This window comes from Tachypleus tridentatus, chromosome 6, assembly GCF_004210375.1.
Source record: "Tachypleus tridentatus isolate NWPU-2018 chromosome 6, ASM421037v1, whole genome shotgun sequence".
In the NCBI taxonomy this organism is placed as follows: Eukaryota; Metazoa; Arthropoda; class Merostomata; order Xiphosura; family Limulidae; genus Tachypleus; species Tachypleus tridentatus.
The window spans coordinates 10,287,112-10,305,032 of NC_134830.1; the positions used below are offsets into that span (position 1 = coordinate 10,287,112).

The following is a 17,921-nucleotide window of genomic DNA, read 5'->3' on the forward strand; positions in this document are numbered from 1 at the left end:
AGAAATAACGTAACGTACATGCAATCACTCATAACAATAACCTATGACTAAATACAGCAACTATGTTTTATCAAGATAAGCTAACATAGGATTAAATGCTTTTATAACATTGACTTTGTCGTTGTTTATGTTCATTGCTTTTATCTGTTTTTTGGTGCGTGCTGTGATACGTTTGATCAAATCTTACTATTCGAGTCCTGCGTACCAGTGTTGTTTCTCCGGTTATCGAAAGTTGTGACCTTAAGTGATAATAACGTGTCACTGGTTGAACCGGTGGAGAAACCTGTTCTTACCCACGAGTTTTCAAATATAGTGATATCTTCTGTTTTATCATCCTCTTTACTTTTTGGTTCACTCTCACACATAGATTCAACCATTATCACATTATCATTTGCTGTTATGGATTCTTCAGAAGTGTCTATATCCATAGGTACAACTTCTGTTTTTTCTTACTTCAACTTTTTTTGTTTCATGTTTACTTTTGTCGTAAGGATATGGTTACTATTTTTTAACTTTCTTGTTTTGTTTTTGAATTTCGCACAAAGCTACTCGAGGACTATCTGTGCTAGCCGTCCCTAATTTTGCAGTGTAAGACTAGAGGGAAGGCAGCTAGTCATCACCACCCACCGTCAAATCTTGGACTACTCTTTTACCAACGAATAGTGAGATTGACCGTCACATTATAACGCCCCCACGGCTGGGAAGGCTAACATGTTTGGCGCGACGGGGATGCGAACCCGCGACCCTCGAATTACGAGTCGCACGCCTCAACACGCTTGGCCATGCCGGGCCTTGAACTTTCTTGAACCTATTTATTTGTAATAATATTTGTTTAGTTCTGCCATATAATTCCTGAATTTTATAATTAATTGGGCTTGTTTGCTTATTTACTTTAAACGACCCTTTCCATAATTTAGCTAACTTAATATTTTCTTTTTTAACACTAATGGTATACAACAAAATCTAATAATTTATTTTTTATATCAGTTATTTGTGCTTTCTTTTCAACTTGTTTTTATCTTTGTTCTCCTGCTTTTGTTAATTGTTCTTGTGCTATTTCAAAAACTAATTGCATTATTTGTGTCATCTCAGCTTTATAGTCATCACTAATAGCGTTGGTAAGATTACATTTCTACCATGCAAAAGTAAGAAGGGGCTTTCTTGTGTAGATTCGATATTTTCTCATCCCAGATCTTTTGATCTTTCTAACAATATTGAAAGATCATATCTAACGAAGTTCGATTGAATCTTTTTTACCAATCTGTTAGTAGCGGGATGATAAGCCTTGGTTTCAATTTTCCTCACTTCCAAGGTTTGATAATTAAGTAACTAAATGTGAAATAAACTCATATCTCGATCTATTAAAAAGATATTGGGGTACTTCATACCTGGCAATAATTTTATCTACAAATGCTTTTGCGATTGTTCCAACTTCCTGATCCGGTAAGCAAATGGCTTCTGGAAATCAAGTTAAAACTACTACTCTCTTGATAGAACCTAAAATATCCACAGTTAGTAACTGAAAGGATGTGGTTAAATTGACATCATTTGTACGGGGACAGGGGCGTAGATCCTGGTGGGATGGAGGATACATCCCCCTTCATTTTAGGTGGGGCTATGGTGCATACAATCATCCTCTCCTACAGTTTGGTTTGTTGAATTGTTTTATTGCATCACAGACCTACAAATTGTGTGTTTGTTCTTGTGATTCTCGTGTTCTTACCAATCGAATTACATAATTAGGCCTAGATGTAGGCTTTTTCAGTGGCCTAAATGTACATCTTTAATATAGGCGTGCTTCTAAGCTTTTCGATCTAAGCGATAGTTCGTAAGTATCAGTCAGTAGGCCTAAGTATACATGCAAGGCTTGGAAGCACGATCACAGAATCTACCTACTTCTTGTAAGTAGTGTAAGATTAAGTAAAATTTTCATCACAACAGATTGAACAGAGCATGAAATTCGAAAATATTACTCCCAAGCGTAAACTCCTGTGATCTACGTAGATCTGGCAGGCCATTTGTAGCTTGTAGCTGCATCAATCTTATGTGTATATTGTGCGGTTTTCCTACGCCATTTGTTCTTATGCATGTCTAGCTGGTTTTATTGCCGAACACCTCACTCTCCTTAGTTGCCGAAGGCACTGACTATAATGTATGTTTAGTGTACAGTTAACGACAGGTTCGGGCCGCTCGGATCCAGACGCGCCCTACATCACCCCCTCCGCTCCCTTTAGTCTGAGCCTCGATTTTACAACAGGGCTCATTAGACCTGTGTTTGTGGTCCTCATTAATTCATGAAATTTCAGATTATCACCGCCCTTTAATAAAGTGCTGGTGCTTTGTGGTAAAAGAACAATATATTCTCTTATCATAGATAGTAAAAATATTGTATTTTCTTGTCCAATTAGAACACAAAAGGAGCGATTTCAACGGCCTGAAGCCTCTACTCGAATTGTACTGCTAGTTTTTGTTTAGGTTTTTATTTAATAGACGTGCTTATAGACATTATATCACAACGTGTTTGAAGAGCTTTAACAGTAATATAATATATTTGTGATTCTTTAAGTATTTTTCGAAAAACTTGCAATTACTTGTGTTGTAACTAGCACACATTATTGTTCCAGTGATGCCCAGGCGGTCAGTCGGCTCGGTAGTCACTGTGAGGTTCGCGCGTTCGACTTAAATAAATTGTACAGTTCAGTCCTACTTCCATTCTGCTCTATCTTCGTTCGTTGTACGTTAAAGTTTTTCAATAAAGACTGTATTTTAGCCTGTTGAATCATCTGGGAAACAGATTCCAATTATGACAAGCAAGCGTCTGAAACTTTCCGATATTAGACAGTTCTACAAGCCAGTTACTAGTACTACAAGTGACAATGTAGATGTAGATAATCCAACAACCTCAAGCGAAGGAATAGAAACTTGTTATACAGAGGAAATACCATGTTCATCAGAGGACGAGTCTGAAAATGCTTGTGTAACTATTGCACATCATGAACCACCAGACAGTTGTGAAACATGTTTGTGCAGTAATGAAAAATCTGACACTCCACAGATACAGTGTGGAAAGCCATATCATCCAGATGCACAACTAATACCACGACAGAAAGCAAAATCTCAAAATATCAACTTCCAGGGCAAGTGGTTTGATGAGTTCCCATGGCTGCACTTCGACAATCAGACTCAAAAAGTCATATGCTTTCATTGTGCCAAGGCGGAAAATAGAGACCTTTTCACAGGGAAATTGGAGAGGCCATATCCACCGGTTTTTGCAACTGGAAAAAGGCAAAACAGAAATTCAACGAACACCAACCCTCCTCTCAGCACAGATTCGCTATATCTCCAGAAGGTTCACTTGATGTAACTCCAGGACTGTCCAACTACATGATGGAAAAAAGAAGCAGCAGGAAGAATGCAAAAGAAGTCCAGCCAAAATATTCAGAAGTTTACGGTTCTTACTGCGTCAAGGTTTAGCATTACGTAGACATACTGATACGGAGGGGAACTTCCTGCAGTTAACGAAATTCCTGGAAGAGGAAGATCCTGAGTTGACGGCCTACTTGTCAAAGAAAACCACATTCACATCACCCGAGGCTCAGAATGAAATAATAGAGAGTTTCAGCCATCAAATACTGAGGAACATAGCACACGAAGTGCAGCAAAGTAAAATCTTTGCATTAATGGTTGATGGCACTCAAGATGTTACAAATGTATGATACGTAAATGAGAACCTTGATGTCCATGAGACATTTCTTGGTTTGTACAGTGTTTCCAACTGGTGAAACAATATCCTCGACTATACTTGATGTACTGACTAGACTCAATTTACCACTGTCATGATTAAGAGCACAAAATTATGATGGAGCCGCTAACATGAGTGGTGTGTACAGTGGATGCCAGTCAAAAAAAGAGAAGCAACCGTCAGCTTTGTTTTTTCACTGCAGAGCACACAAGGCTAATTTAATAATGCAACATGCAGTTGAAGCTTTTGAATGTGTTCGAGATTCTATCCAGTGGGTACATGAACTTGGTGTCTTGCTTCAGAAAATATTATATTGTCAGACAGCCACAATGGTCCAGTTTAATGGATCCGCCCACTGTGTCCAACACGCTGGTTGTGCCGCCTATCTGCAATTACATGTGCTAATGATCACTACAGTGACATTGCTGATTCTTTGTCTGAATTAGCAAATGAAAAATCAGATGTAGCAGTGAAAGCACGAGGTTTGCTGGACAAATTTGACAAAGGAAAGACAGTTTTAGGATTGTTGCTGGCTCAGCATCCATTAGCTGCATCAGAGGAATTAAGCCGTGCATTCCAAGCAAAATCAGCGACAGCATCTGGCATGATTGAAGTATCTACAATGACAGGTGATGGTTCAGCACACCATTCTGCAACAGCTAGAGATTACTACAGAAGCCAATATTTTGAATTTGTAGACACAGTCATAGAACACTAGACCACTAGATTCAATGCAGACAACGACTTGAGGCAATATCTGGCACTTGAGAACATGATCAAATCTGGCAAGATTGACAACTCGGTTATAAACTTCTATCCAGAAATCTCTGTACAACTGCTCGAGTTTCAGTTGCCCATGTTCAAAGGAACAACAAAAGCAGTATCTCTGAAAGGTGCGAAGGATGCTTACTGCAAAATGCATGAAACAAGCCAGCAGATGTTAAGTGAAGTGTTTCTTCTCATGAAAATTTTGCTTGTATGTCCAGTATTCAGTTGCGAATGTGAACGCAGCTTTTCTGTATTAAGACGGTTGAAGACGTTGTTAAGGTCACCTCAGTGCCTCCTCAACCATGTGGCAGTTTGTCACACTCACAAATATGAGGTCGACAAGATAAATATAGAAGAGCTTATGAAAGAATTCATAAACAGATCATCACAAAGGAAGTCTACGTTTGGGAACATGTCGACTAGAGGACTAAATGAATTTTACTTCAATGAAAAGTATGAATAATTATGTGCTACATTGTATTGATGTGTAATTTTCAAGAGTTCACAAAGACATTTTAATTATTTTTATCAAACAACATGAACAGTTTTCCAGTAGATATAAACTTATCAAGGGTATTACTAATTTTATTAATATTTGAAAACGTAATTCATGCAATGAAAGTTAATAGTAACCTTGTCAAGTATAATGGCCATATTTTATACTGTGCAGGAATAAATTCATGTGGCTGTTAATTTACGACACATTTGTTGTCTTTATTCTATTATTAACATTTTGAAAACTGTCCACAATACCTCACTTATACAAACATACATGGAAACCTTGAAGTATCGTGGCAACAAGATTACTCTGTGACTGTATGTTTACAGGTTTCAGGTTCACGTAATCAGAGATTAACAATTTGCAAATTGAACAGTCCACATAAGTGGTTGCAAAAATCATCCTCCCCATCAGGTGTAAAAAATCTACGCCCCTGTAGGGGAATATTTCAAATGTAAGCTTGTTTCTCGTTCTTGATGTTCTATGCACGATTCACAGTAATGTTTGATAACTTTTCTCAAGTTTTGCCAGAAAGCCGCTTACTTATTCTACTACGTTTTTACAAATGCTAGGTGAGCCTATAAGGAATAACATGTTAAGTTTCATGACTTTATATTTTAAGTTATGGGATACAACTATTTGAATTATTTATTTTCCAGTTTGTTTATAGTTATCCCATCTCTACAGTATATCTGAACTATTCAACTTCCAGTTCTGATTTTAAAACTTTTTGTCTTAACATGTTAATTACGAGATCCTCGTTCCGCTCTTTGATTGTATGATCTAAAAGATCCCAATGAGCTTCGGAGTTGCCTGATCTAGTTTTTACTTCCTTTATCGGATTAATGACATGCTTCAGCATATTCTATCATGATTCTAATCAATGCATCTACGTTTGAACGTACTCTACCTGGTCCATGTCTTACTTCGAAATCATAGTCCTGTAATAATACATGATTTTTCCTTTTACCATTGTATCATTGTTAAAGGGTTTTTCAATGTGTGATTGTATGTATGTTAAATAATTGTATTATTTGTGTTGTGTGTGTTTTATAAGAATGAGAAAAAGATTATGTATTTCCTATATCGGTGTATTTGGAAGTTAAACTGGTTTTAGTTTGAGATTAGTTGACTTGATGAGCTTGACTCAAACAGAGGGAAGTGTGATACGAAGGAATACTGTGGACTTTTTCTTTTTGTACAATTTTTTGAATTTCTTTTTAATACTAAACGTGGTTTTCATACAAAATGTGTTCTAGAAAGTTGTTAGTGTAATTTCATTCTTGTTATTCACATGGAAGGTACAGATGTGATACCACATGTACACAAGGGTCAAGAGCAGCAGTATTCTCCAGTGGTAGGCCAAGTGATATCTCAAGGTTACAAAGTTTTCAGTGTTTAAATGGGAATGACCAGTCACGTGAGAAGCACTAGTCACTGTGGGTAAGTATTGTATTATAAATTTAACTAATTTAAGTGAGATTTAAAAAATTGGAACATATCTTTAATGAGTGTGTGTGTGTTTTTCTTATAGCAGATCCACATTGGGTTATCTGCCGAGTCCACCATGGGGAAATCTTGAATGAACCACTCAGTTTGGAAATAACACTTGAGGGAGTAAAGCTGGTCTGTTAAATTAATACCTGTCCAGTGTCCAAAGCAAATATATACAGTGTGTTTTAATGAAACTCAGCATTACTTTACATTATATGTAGTTAACCTATTGTTATATACCAAATCTATCTAACCTCTTTGTTTGGAAAATCATTTTATCTGAAAATACTATACTTGTAAATTATTTAATGTTAGTATCTAGAGTTGGGAAAAAATAAAACTTTTTCTAACAGGTATAATTCTGGCATTTTCAAGAGAAGTACACATTTTTCTAAAGTAATTTTTTACACTTCAAAGTTAACGCACAGCTAAGATAAACAAATTTTGCATCCACTCTTACATACAATTATTTTTAATTGTGCTAGTGTTGCTGAATTGTTTTATGTATTCAAGAAAATGTATTTAAAACTAAACAATGTTTAATTTGGTACATATATGATCATCCAGATTACATGTTGAAAAGTTAAAATAACAAAATATTTTGCTGCAGTAAGTAACAGAGTGAAAAAATTATTTCTAGTAAATACAGAGTGAGTTACCAAAAATGAGACGTTATTTAATGTTTCAAACTATTCTGATACTTAATTATGACACTCATCTAGGAGAAATTAAAACTTCATTCCAACTTCTGAATAAATAAATAATCTATTATATTTCTCTGTCACGTAGTTAAGATCTATTTCTCAAGAAAGTTCTTAGTTATGAGTTACAATGAGTTACAAATGAAACATTACTATAGAATAATGACAAGAGATTAAAAATATAAATTTGATGATGTAAGAACTTTCTGTTTATTTAAAAGTGTAAACGTTTTTTATTTCACATAGGTTTAAGTGGTGCAATGTTACGTGGTCTATCTTAAAACTACGTAATACTCTCAGTAACTGTTTCATGAAAGTCTTCATTCATTTTGTTTATTCGTTGTTAAAAACAAGGCTATACTATAGTCTATCTGTGTTCTGTCCACTGTGGGTGATTTAGACTTACCATTGGGCCACTTAGGGGATACTTGATGTATAAAACCTAAACGAAATTATGTCAGTATATATCATGAAAAAATTTCATTAGATTTGGCTAAAATTCTTAACATTTTCTGAGGCTTGTACTATATTTAAAGTACCCATGAAGATTATGTTAAAAAAATATCATAAGTCAAAGCACATTCATGGTCACATCCAAAAAATTCAAATTAATCAGTAAAGCTAAAGAAAGAGACTGTGCTACAGACACAGGATATTACATCAATTTTAACTAATTCCTGTGAGTTAAAGATATTAAGTCCCCTACTGGTTTAATAGTAAACTTCTGGACTTACAATTCTAAACTCCAAAGTTCAGTTCTCCATTTATGACATAGTTCAGATAGCCCATTGTGTAGCTTTGCTCCGAAACAAACTATCGTTAAAGCAAAACTAATTTGTTCTTTTTACCATTATGTATTTATATATGGATTAATTAATTAAACTTGTAGATGATTTAAGGTCTCTGGTGTTGCTGGCGGTGAAGAAAATGCTGTTGAATTTACAAAAAGATTTAGATAATCTGGTGAGTTGGTTTGTTTTGAATTTTGTGCAAAGCTATCTGCACTAGCTGTCCATAATTTTGCAGTGTAAGACAAGAAGGAAAGCAGTTAGTCATCACCACCCACCTCCAACTCTTGGGCTACTCTTTTACCAACAAACAGTGGGATTGACTGTAACATTATTATGACCCCACAGCTGAAAAGGCAAGCGTGTTTGGTGCGATGAGGATTCGAACCCACAACCCTCAGATTACGAGTCAAGTGCCTTAACCATCTGGCCATGCTGGGTCTGGTGAGTTGGGTAAAACAAATGGATTTTCAATGTAATAAATGCATGTGGGTTATAATAATTTGAATTATAAGTATAATTTGGATGGGAATCACTTAAACAGTGCCATTAACTAAAAGGATCTTGGTTTAATAGCTGATCAGTCTCTAAACCCATACAAACTGTATCTACATAAGTACTGTTTACAAGTCTAAAAGGTTATAATTTCATTGTATGGCTACTTATGATACAATGCATTAGCTTCTCTCACATAGATAGCTATTCTTGTTTTCTACTTTCTATCACCTCTTCATTGTAACTGACCTCTTCATTGCATCTTCCATGCAAATCATTGTGTGTTAACCCTCCACCAATAGTCTCATGATACATTCAATTCTCTCCATTCATTTCTGCCAAACTATCACTTCTCATTTGGCGCTCTCCACATGAATTGTTCATGGACAGCAAATTAATTCTGTATTGACACACAGTACACTTCTCATGACAGGAAGCCAACTTCCTCACTGAACACATGCAACTTTTCTCAGATGACAGTATGTAATGTCCTTGTAGAAATATTAACATCCAAAGTTAACTCATTGAAGTTGAATGATTTGTAATGTATGAAATTCTGTAAACATTCCTGGTTAAATACCAGTACTTTCTTGAATACTAAATGTTAATCACAATTATAGCTTCTGAGTCTTACAGTATACAGACTGTAGAAAACCAATGTTCTTAAACTTTATCCTCATGTGTTGCACTGGTTACCTTTTATACACTTGGAGGAGATTTTCTATAAATTTCAGCTGAAGAAGGCAACAGTACTGGTATTTGACGTACACCTTAACTGCTCCTTAATGTTCTACAAATTTAGAGAACAGGTGAAGCATTTGCAATACACATTGAACAATGTAAGTTACATATATTTTTAAATATATATTACATCAAAACAGATGTAGATATTAAAATATGTTACAATAAATCTGTTACATCTCTCTTCTTAGAGAATTAAAAATTGATATTAGACAATTTTTAACTAAGACATGTATATACACACATTGATACCAATATACTGTCAAAGAACTATACAATGTCAAAAATCATGACAGCATATAATATGATCAATGCAAATAACCTTATTATCATAAAATTATGTAGCATGTGAAAGTACATCAACAAAATCAATAATCACATGACTGAGATGCTCTTCACAAGCTGGGATAGGTTTCAAAGGAGCAACAGGAACTTTCTGGTTAGGTTTTCAGACCATTTGACATGCGTGACAAGTTTTACATAACTGAGAAACATCTTGCCTATTTTTTGGCTAAAAGAAATGTCTTATTATTTTGTTACATGTCTCATTGACACCTAAATGACCTCCCATTGGCAACTTTCCATATTTCAGAAGGATGTGCTTTTGGAACAACGAGTTGATAAACTGTGGCCCAATCTTCTGAAACTGGTACATTTGGTGATCTACGTTTTCTCAAGAGCACATCATTTTTGAAAAAACATTTGGAATTTTTTCCAGTCCATCTTTTGGGAATGCATATTTAAATAGTATGGAGATCTGCAGACCATCTCTTGCTCAGTGATCAGTTTACTTCTAGCAAAGAGAACTTCAGTAAGTGAATCAGATCCCTCATGTTTGTCATTGTCACTCACTGAAGAATTGTCAGTAGGACAGTTATTCACAAGATTTCCATTGGATCCAAAAAATTGTCTAAGACAAATCTATAATGTTGTCCTCCTCTGAACGTGCATCTGTAACTTCTTTTTTTCTTAATTTCTTAGCCTGAGCTCGAATTACAGCACACAATGGAAACACATCGGTATTCCCCTCAACAATAACACCATCATCAGATGAAACAGTGATTAGATCACTAACCATTTTGGGTTCAGGAACGACTTTCTCCCAGACAAATTGTTTCCCAACAATAATAATACACCCTTAATTGGCAAAGTAGGTCTTACTCCAACCACAACAAGCCCCACAACTAGGTCTGATGCTAAGTAAATGTTATGAAGAGAAGCATTAACAAAGCAATCCTCAATACCCTGAGCAATAACAGACTCACGAGTGACAAAACTTGAATCTAAAGGCAGTATACCCTCTAACAGTAACAAATGAGGCTCCCTATTGTTGTGTAGAATAGATATGAGTATGATATTCTTCAAAAGAAGCCAATATTAAACAATTAGGAAACTTCTACTCAAGTTTTTCACACATTCATAAGTGTTTTATGTTTACAAACTGAAATTTGGTTTTGATAGTCAAAACTTTCATTCATTTTCAAAGAAGTGTTTAATAATGAAATTCTGGAACTTTTGGCATATTCAGTTAACTTATTATTTTCCCCTTTTACTTGTAAGCTCAAAATAAATTACGCTTAAGATAATACGTTACTTAACGAGTTTCATAATTATTGCCTAAAAATATAAAAATTACTGTGAAAAATTTAATTTAAGTTTGATTTATTATAATGTATTATAACACATTATAAGAATGATAATTATACAAGTTTTAACTTTTATTGCAGTTGAAAAATCTTAACTTCAACAGCATTAGAAATGATAACCATTAAATTAAGCTCTGAAAATACAAATCATATAAACAGAAATAATCCTGTTTCACCTGGTCACACATAATACAAAAACAAAGATAATTATGTTTAAGTTGACAAGTGAAATGAAGTAATGGATTAGGTTTCATAAATACTTTCACCTTAAATTTTAAAAAGGTGGTAAAATATAAACCCTAAAAGTTCTACCTGAGGAAATCACGTGTGTTTTTATTAATGTGCAATATATTTTTAAGCACAAGCATATCATTTATCAGTAAGTAAAACATGGGATCAACATATTAGGCAGTTCTGGATTACATATATAAATATGAATGCATTGAATAATAAGCATATTATTCATAAGACTTCATACAGTAAAGTCTATTACGATGAATACAAAACACTACATTTTCCAAATCTAATTATGAATCATTCGAAAACTTTACCAAAGAAAACCAAAATTTTAGTTCCAATTAGTATGTTTACACATAGGATACAAATTGTATGAATTCTAAATATATAAAAAGAATCAGAAAGACAGAAAATTGTAACAACAGGTTTTTGATATACTAATTTTCAGGACCTAAAATCCTTGTAGATTATACCAATTTGTAATTATCAGTGACATACAGGTTTGGTTGTATAAATATGCAATAATTTCCAAAACTGCACTTCCCTTTTTTGTGTAATATTATTTAAGGAATAATCAGGAGGCAATAGACTTGTGTTAAAAATGAGGTGAAATAATATTACATAGCTAAAATCAATGAATCCAAACATTATTAAAATATAAGAACTCTTACTTAACTCAAAGGTGTTTTGATTGGAAGATTGCATTCAAAAACAGATTGTACAATTTTCAAAAATGTTAATTTTATGAAGAATACTTACTGAAATAACATCACCATCACTGAAGCCAGGTTACATACCTTACAATATATTTTTCTTTCCCAGAATTATAACTTAATTTAAACCTTTATACAAATTAATTTGATATCATGATTTCATGAATGTTTTAAACAAAAATATAACCTACTAGTCACTAAATGTCACACCTCTTTTATGAAATACGATATTAAACTTTTTCAAAATTCATGCTAATGTTAGTAAATGCTATTTTAAGTAAAATGGTGTGAACTAATTACAAATATAAAAAGCAGTTATGAGAAGTGTGTATCAGTTTTCTGCTTTATGTGTCCTTTTAAACAGTTCATAGATTGTATCATGCAAATAGAAAATGAGTTATTCACTGTTTACCTGGGACAGCATAAACTGCATTAAGTTTAATTGAAACATTAAAAGAAAAATACTAAATGGTCTCAAAAGATTAAATTATTTTTATATAACATGTAACCAGAAAATGGATGTTAAAGTTTTATATCTCAGTAATAAGAATGTATTTCTATTTCATATTTTCTGGCCAGTACTGGATATAGTACCGTTGAGTGGTTCCTTCAAACAGCCGGTCCAACCAGTTTGATAATCTGTCAAGTAAATGCTCTTCGAAGAGTATGTTGTATGATTCTATATCATCATCATCATCTCTCTTTAAAAATCCTCCTGTTTCAACATCACTACTCTCTGATTCACTGTAGCTCTCTTGAAACCCCATGAAATTCACACTGATCCCATCTACTTTTTTGGATTGCTAAATGAAAATAACAACTTTAATCAGCAGTATTATTTGGAAAGAGAAATTAAAACCTTGTAGATGATTCAGGATTTTTGCGAAAATCTAAATTTATGTTACAGGCAACTTATCTAAGTTCTAAGGCCAGATATGGAAATCTGTAAAATGTATATTTACAGGTACTTTATATAAAGCTAATTTATAACATAAATCACCAAAATTAACTTGTACAAACTTCAAATTTCATGCAGTGTAACATAAGGTAATTTATCACTGTTAATTACTGAACAGCAGTCAGGTGATGGTGTGCTTAGTTAAGTTATACATGAACCTGTATTTATGTTTAAAAATTGTATTTCCAGAGTAGAAACATAAGTATTTTTCAAAGCAACATGTTAAGTGTTAACAGAAAGAAAAGAAGTGAAAACGAATAATGACAAACTTTAAAATGTTTGTCATTTGATAAACATCTAATTTGTGAGTCATTCAAAACTTCTTCGTGAATGATAGGAAAAGATAAAACCATCAAGAACATGCATATTAATAATGTGAAAACATTTTTATTAACCTTCACTAAGTTAATGAAAACAGTCAAATTAAAATAAAATCAATAAATATATAAATTTACAATTTAGGATACCAATACTGCATTGAAAAATAGTCAATATTTCTTTAACATTAGTTTCATTAACACTATTGGTTAAAATGTTTAAAAAATACAAACATTTATATTTTTCATTACATATTTTTGTTGTTGTCAGAATTATTTTGCATTGTTAGCTTAGTATACAGATTTTTTTTTTAACTAACCAAAACCCTCTAAGCTAGCATGAGATATTATTTGTAATACAGCTGTAAATATTAAAAGTAAGGATACCCAACTGATTGTATAAAGATTCTAATCTTTATACAGTATTATTTTCTGATATTGTACATTTCTAGTTGAAATAGTACATTAAATTAAATACACCCAATACTGGGTTAATTTTTAGTTCTAGTCTATTAGAAAGCTCACTTCACTTGTAAGTTGATAGAGTCAAGCCAATCATTTGTTATACTTCTAATATTTATCCTGACAGAAATGTAAAAATCTCAAGGTCAGTGTACATTTCAGGTCTGTCTGTACTTTACTGCTGAAATCCAAAAACAAGATTGAAATGGTAAGGTATATTTTATATATATGTAGAATCACTTGTAAAATTGATTGCTTTTTAAAAATAAAGGCTTACAAACCAATTATTCAGATGTGTGAGTATAATCATATCTATTTACAGAATGTGATATGTTCTTTTTTAGTACACTGCATAACAGAATTTAAGGGTGACCAGAATTTGTAATACTATAGTTAAACCAAAATAATGTAAATCATCTTCTGACAATCAGTCACATGATCTGAAATCCACACAAATGACTGATACTTAATTCAGTGCACACGAAATTCAGTTTTCTCACAGTATAAAGAAATTCTAGTTCTTCAAAGTGGGACTTCACAAACAAACAGTGGTTGAACATCAGTGAAAATGTCTGAATGTTTTACTCATACAGAGATCCAATGAAAGAAAGAAAGCAAGCTGAACAATCTCAGAAGGCTGTTCCATATTAACTACACACATTCCAAAACACTATGAAAAGAATGTTTGACTGCTTACAGAAGTGTTTACAACTGCTCAGGCAATTGATTAAAATGGCTTGTCATTTATACCACAAACAAATGATCACTGGCTGTTGATTCTGGGTCATTTAAGTAGAAAGATGGTTGCTCCAGGATTAAGTTACATATTCATAACCTTACATTTATGCTGTATCAGTGAACACTGTTAGAAAAACACCACACAATTAAAGTAATCAATTTTATTAACAATAATAATAAATTTGACATCAAGGAATAGTTCATAATTAAAATTTTTATATTATCTAACTTTCAATTTCAAAAGGAAATAATAATAAATTCTCAACCTTTATTTATTATATGATGTTTCAGTGCTGTCCTTTTGAAAATTTATATCTTTAATAATAGGCTTACACTGTTTTCAACCAATTAGGATCAGAAACTAATGACAGTTAAAAGCATGTTTGTAAAATATGGTACTGCTGCTTTGGTTTCCTGAGATATCAATACAGTTGTGAAACCCACCAGAGAATCTTGTTCCCTGCTTATCTCTATTTTATTTGTTGCTAATAGTTCTTCAACGATTGTTGACATATTTATAACTTATAAAAAGAAAAAATCTACTTTCTATAACACTTTTAGTGTTATTAGTTTTTCAATGTAAATTGTTAGTTAGCAGAAGTATTTAGTTTTGGTAACTGAAGTTCTTTACACTGGTGCTTACAGATTTTTAAACCTATTTATAATATACTTACAAAGGAATATAAATTACAGTTGTTTTGAAAGAAACATTACATTCTGGTGCATGATAGACTTCTTGTGTTTTAAAATGCATAGCTGAAATATACATTAATTATTTTTTGGCAAATCAATATAGTGAGAAGAAAGGTAAGATTATTGAATCAAGACATCCAATCGCAAATTTATTGTTGTTTTTTGAAGGTAAGCACAGAACACCACAGTAGGCTGTCCGTGCTCTGCCCACCATGGGTATTGAAATCTGAATTCTAGTGTTGCTATTCCATAGACCAAGTGCAAATGGCCTCAAACCCAGAAATGCTAAATTTCTTGTTCTTTTGTGTGTGTATGTGTATATATACTTTATTTATTTATTCTTATATATTTATATATATATATATACACACACAATTCTTTTGTGTGTGTATGTGTATATATACTTTATTTATTCTTATATATACTTTATTTATTTATTCTTATATATCTTTATACAAAAAGCAACTAAAATGTAAAATTAGAGGTTTCTTAGGTTAGGTCACTTTCATAAGATCAGTTGATAATGAAATGAGCAGTATCTATATTGTTGTAACCTGATCATTCATTTACTTTAAACTCAACCACTTTGATTTATTACTTTTCACAGAGAGAGAGAGAGAGAGAGAGAGATCAGATCCAAAGTATAGTAATAAAACTATAGAATGATATGATAAGGTTAGATGCTGACATTGTTAGGATAAATAAATGTAACTGACTGTTAAAATTTGCAGTCATCCTAGAAAAAATATATTATTCATTTTATTTCAGTGGATATTTGGAGTTCTCACAACAAGTAATTACTTTTATTGGATTAACTGTCTCCCTTCAGGCTTTCTCAGTTAAGATTTTGTAACAAACTGTTTAATTATAACAGTTTATAACCTTTCTTGGTTTTCAAGAAACCTAACATATACCCAGAGCAGCAAGAACTACCTATATGACATTCTCATTAAAACACAGACAAGGTCATAAACTTTAGATACTACCTTATTAACTGTTGTTGACTTCCTTGCATAATACTTACTTCAAGAAAAAAAATCATCTGTATGGTTTTCTCAATGACAAATAATGCATATTCAAAACAAAGATATTTATATTCTCACCTTGCAGATTCTTTAAAACCATGTGACATACTTTTCAGATGTTTACCCTTAAAAATCAGAGAGACAGAATTAATTGTCTTAAGACCATCAGAGTAAAAACAGATGGTAGTCAATTACTGCAAAAATGTCAATCAAAAGATGACCTAGCTATTCACATAAACATTTAAAAAGTACTGAGAGTAACCTGTGGGAAAAAGACAATAATTTCAGATAATAGAATCTGTCAAAAGTGTTCACTGCTCTTGTAATACATGTTAAAAGATAGGCATGTTGAAATAATGATCAGTTGGGAAGCAAGACCACACTGGATATAGCCCAAGTGAATGTAAGTTAGGGGAATGACTTCATGGAGTTAAACAATTGTCTCCCAAAACAAAAAATGATGTTGGTATCAGTAGGTCTAGTAGATAGAAATCCTGATACAGTGCAGTATCTTTGCACACATAAATGGTTATTCTTATTCAGTGCTGCCTTCTATATGCAAAAACATTTTGTTCATGTCATAAGCTTTGAACCTCCCACATCTTGAAATGGCTGATTTCAGTGTGTCTCACATGCAAATCACAAAGCTACAACTCTTCATCAATAAGAGTGCAACATACTCTCTTAACACATGTAACTCCATCTATTCAGTTCAACCCATACTCTCTTAACACATGTAACTCCATCTATTCAGTTCTCTCTTAACCATGTAACTCCATCTATTCAGTTCAACCCAAACTATCACTTCTTGTCTGGCAGCACTTGTGTTTAGTTTGTGCTCTCTTCAAGTGTTTTAATTTTTTCCCTTATCTTTCTAATAAATTTCTCTCAAAAAGTTTAGTTTTTATTACACAGTAAAGTTATTTGTAATTTGTTAAGTTATTCTAAAGCAGAATTATTTTATATTTATATTAGGCTATGGAACTTACTACCTCATTGCAAAAACTTTCTTTGTTTTTGCCAAAACATAGTTTTGTTTGGGTATTCGTTTTGCATTATGAATTCTGTATTACCACTTCGGATGTTATATGTTGTAATTGCACATTTACACTGACCTCAAGTCATGGTACTCCAGAGGAAGATTCTCAGCTTTATTTTGATGGGATCATTCAAGGAGCTGATATTTGTTGGACCTTACCAAGAGTTTGGGGGCCCACATATTTTGACATACAGTCCTTCTGACTTCGCTATGATAGGATGTTATATTGTTATGGCTTTTTAATATTATTATCTGTAGTTATTTGCGTTGTATATTATAAATTTCATTAGTTTAGTCAATACTTATACTTCAGTTCAGGTTAGAAATGAGGTTTAGTTGTATTCTTTTTCCTATACCATTAATACTACAAATCTCTCTTATTTTTGTATTACCTGTAATTAATCTGACTGGAATATTAATCATTTACCTACACTGTTTTTTTTTTCAGTACATTACATCTCGTACATAGGCAATTTTTCATACATACTTAATTTATTTTATAAATTACTACTTATTTCATTTTTATTATACTTATTGTTAAATTAAAATTTTTATTTTAGAGCTTAGTGATATCTTTTGTCCTGCACTGTTCAATTAGGCTTAACATGTGCCTGTTGTTTTCAGTTACTTGTAGTTCAACTTGAGGATTATCCTTAATTATGTTACATAAATTGTTAAATTTTTACCATTCATTTCATTTACTTTACACATCTTACCATTAACTTCATTTGTGTTGGTTGTGGAGGTCCATCTTACCTGTTCCCAAAATTACTTGCCTTCTTCCTATAGCAGCTGAACCCATTTCAGACAGACAAGATTTTCAGTTTTCTTCACCTTATCATAGCTTGCATTCCAGGCCAGTACT

General features: G+C 32.7%; 1 protein-coding gene across 2 annotated transcripts in view; it reads right to left on the minus strand.

Annotated features, from left to right (window-relative positions):
* Nucleotides 1-9,318: 9,318 nt before the first annotated feature.
* l(3)80Fg (dnaJ homolog subfamily C member 16 l(3)80Fg) overlaps nucleotides 9,319-17,921 on the minus strand; it is a 77,085-nt gene continuing 68,482 nt past the window's right edge. Inside the window, exon 11 of one of the 2 annotated variants that reach the window (XM_076503288.1) lies at nucleotides 9,319-12,627. In XM_076503288.1, the coding sequence (XP_076359403.1) occupies nucleotides 12,382-12,627 (246 nt within the window). In that variant the 3' untranslated portion in view covers nucleotides 9,319-12,381. The remainder of the gene's footprint in view (nucleotides 12,628-17,921) is intronic. The other variant, XM_076503289.1, reaches the window with a different exon arrangement.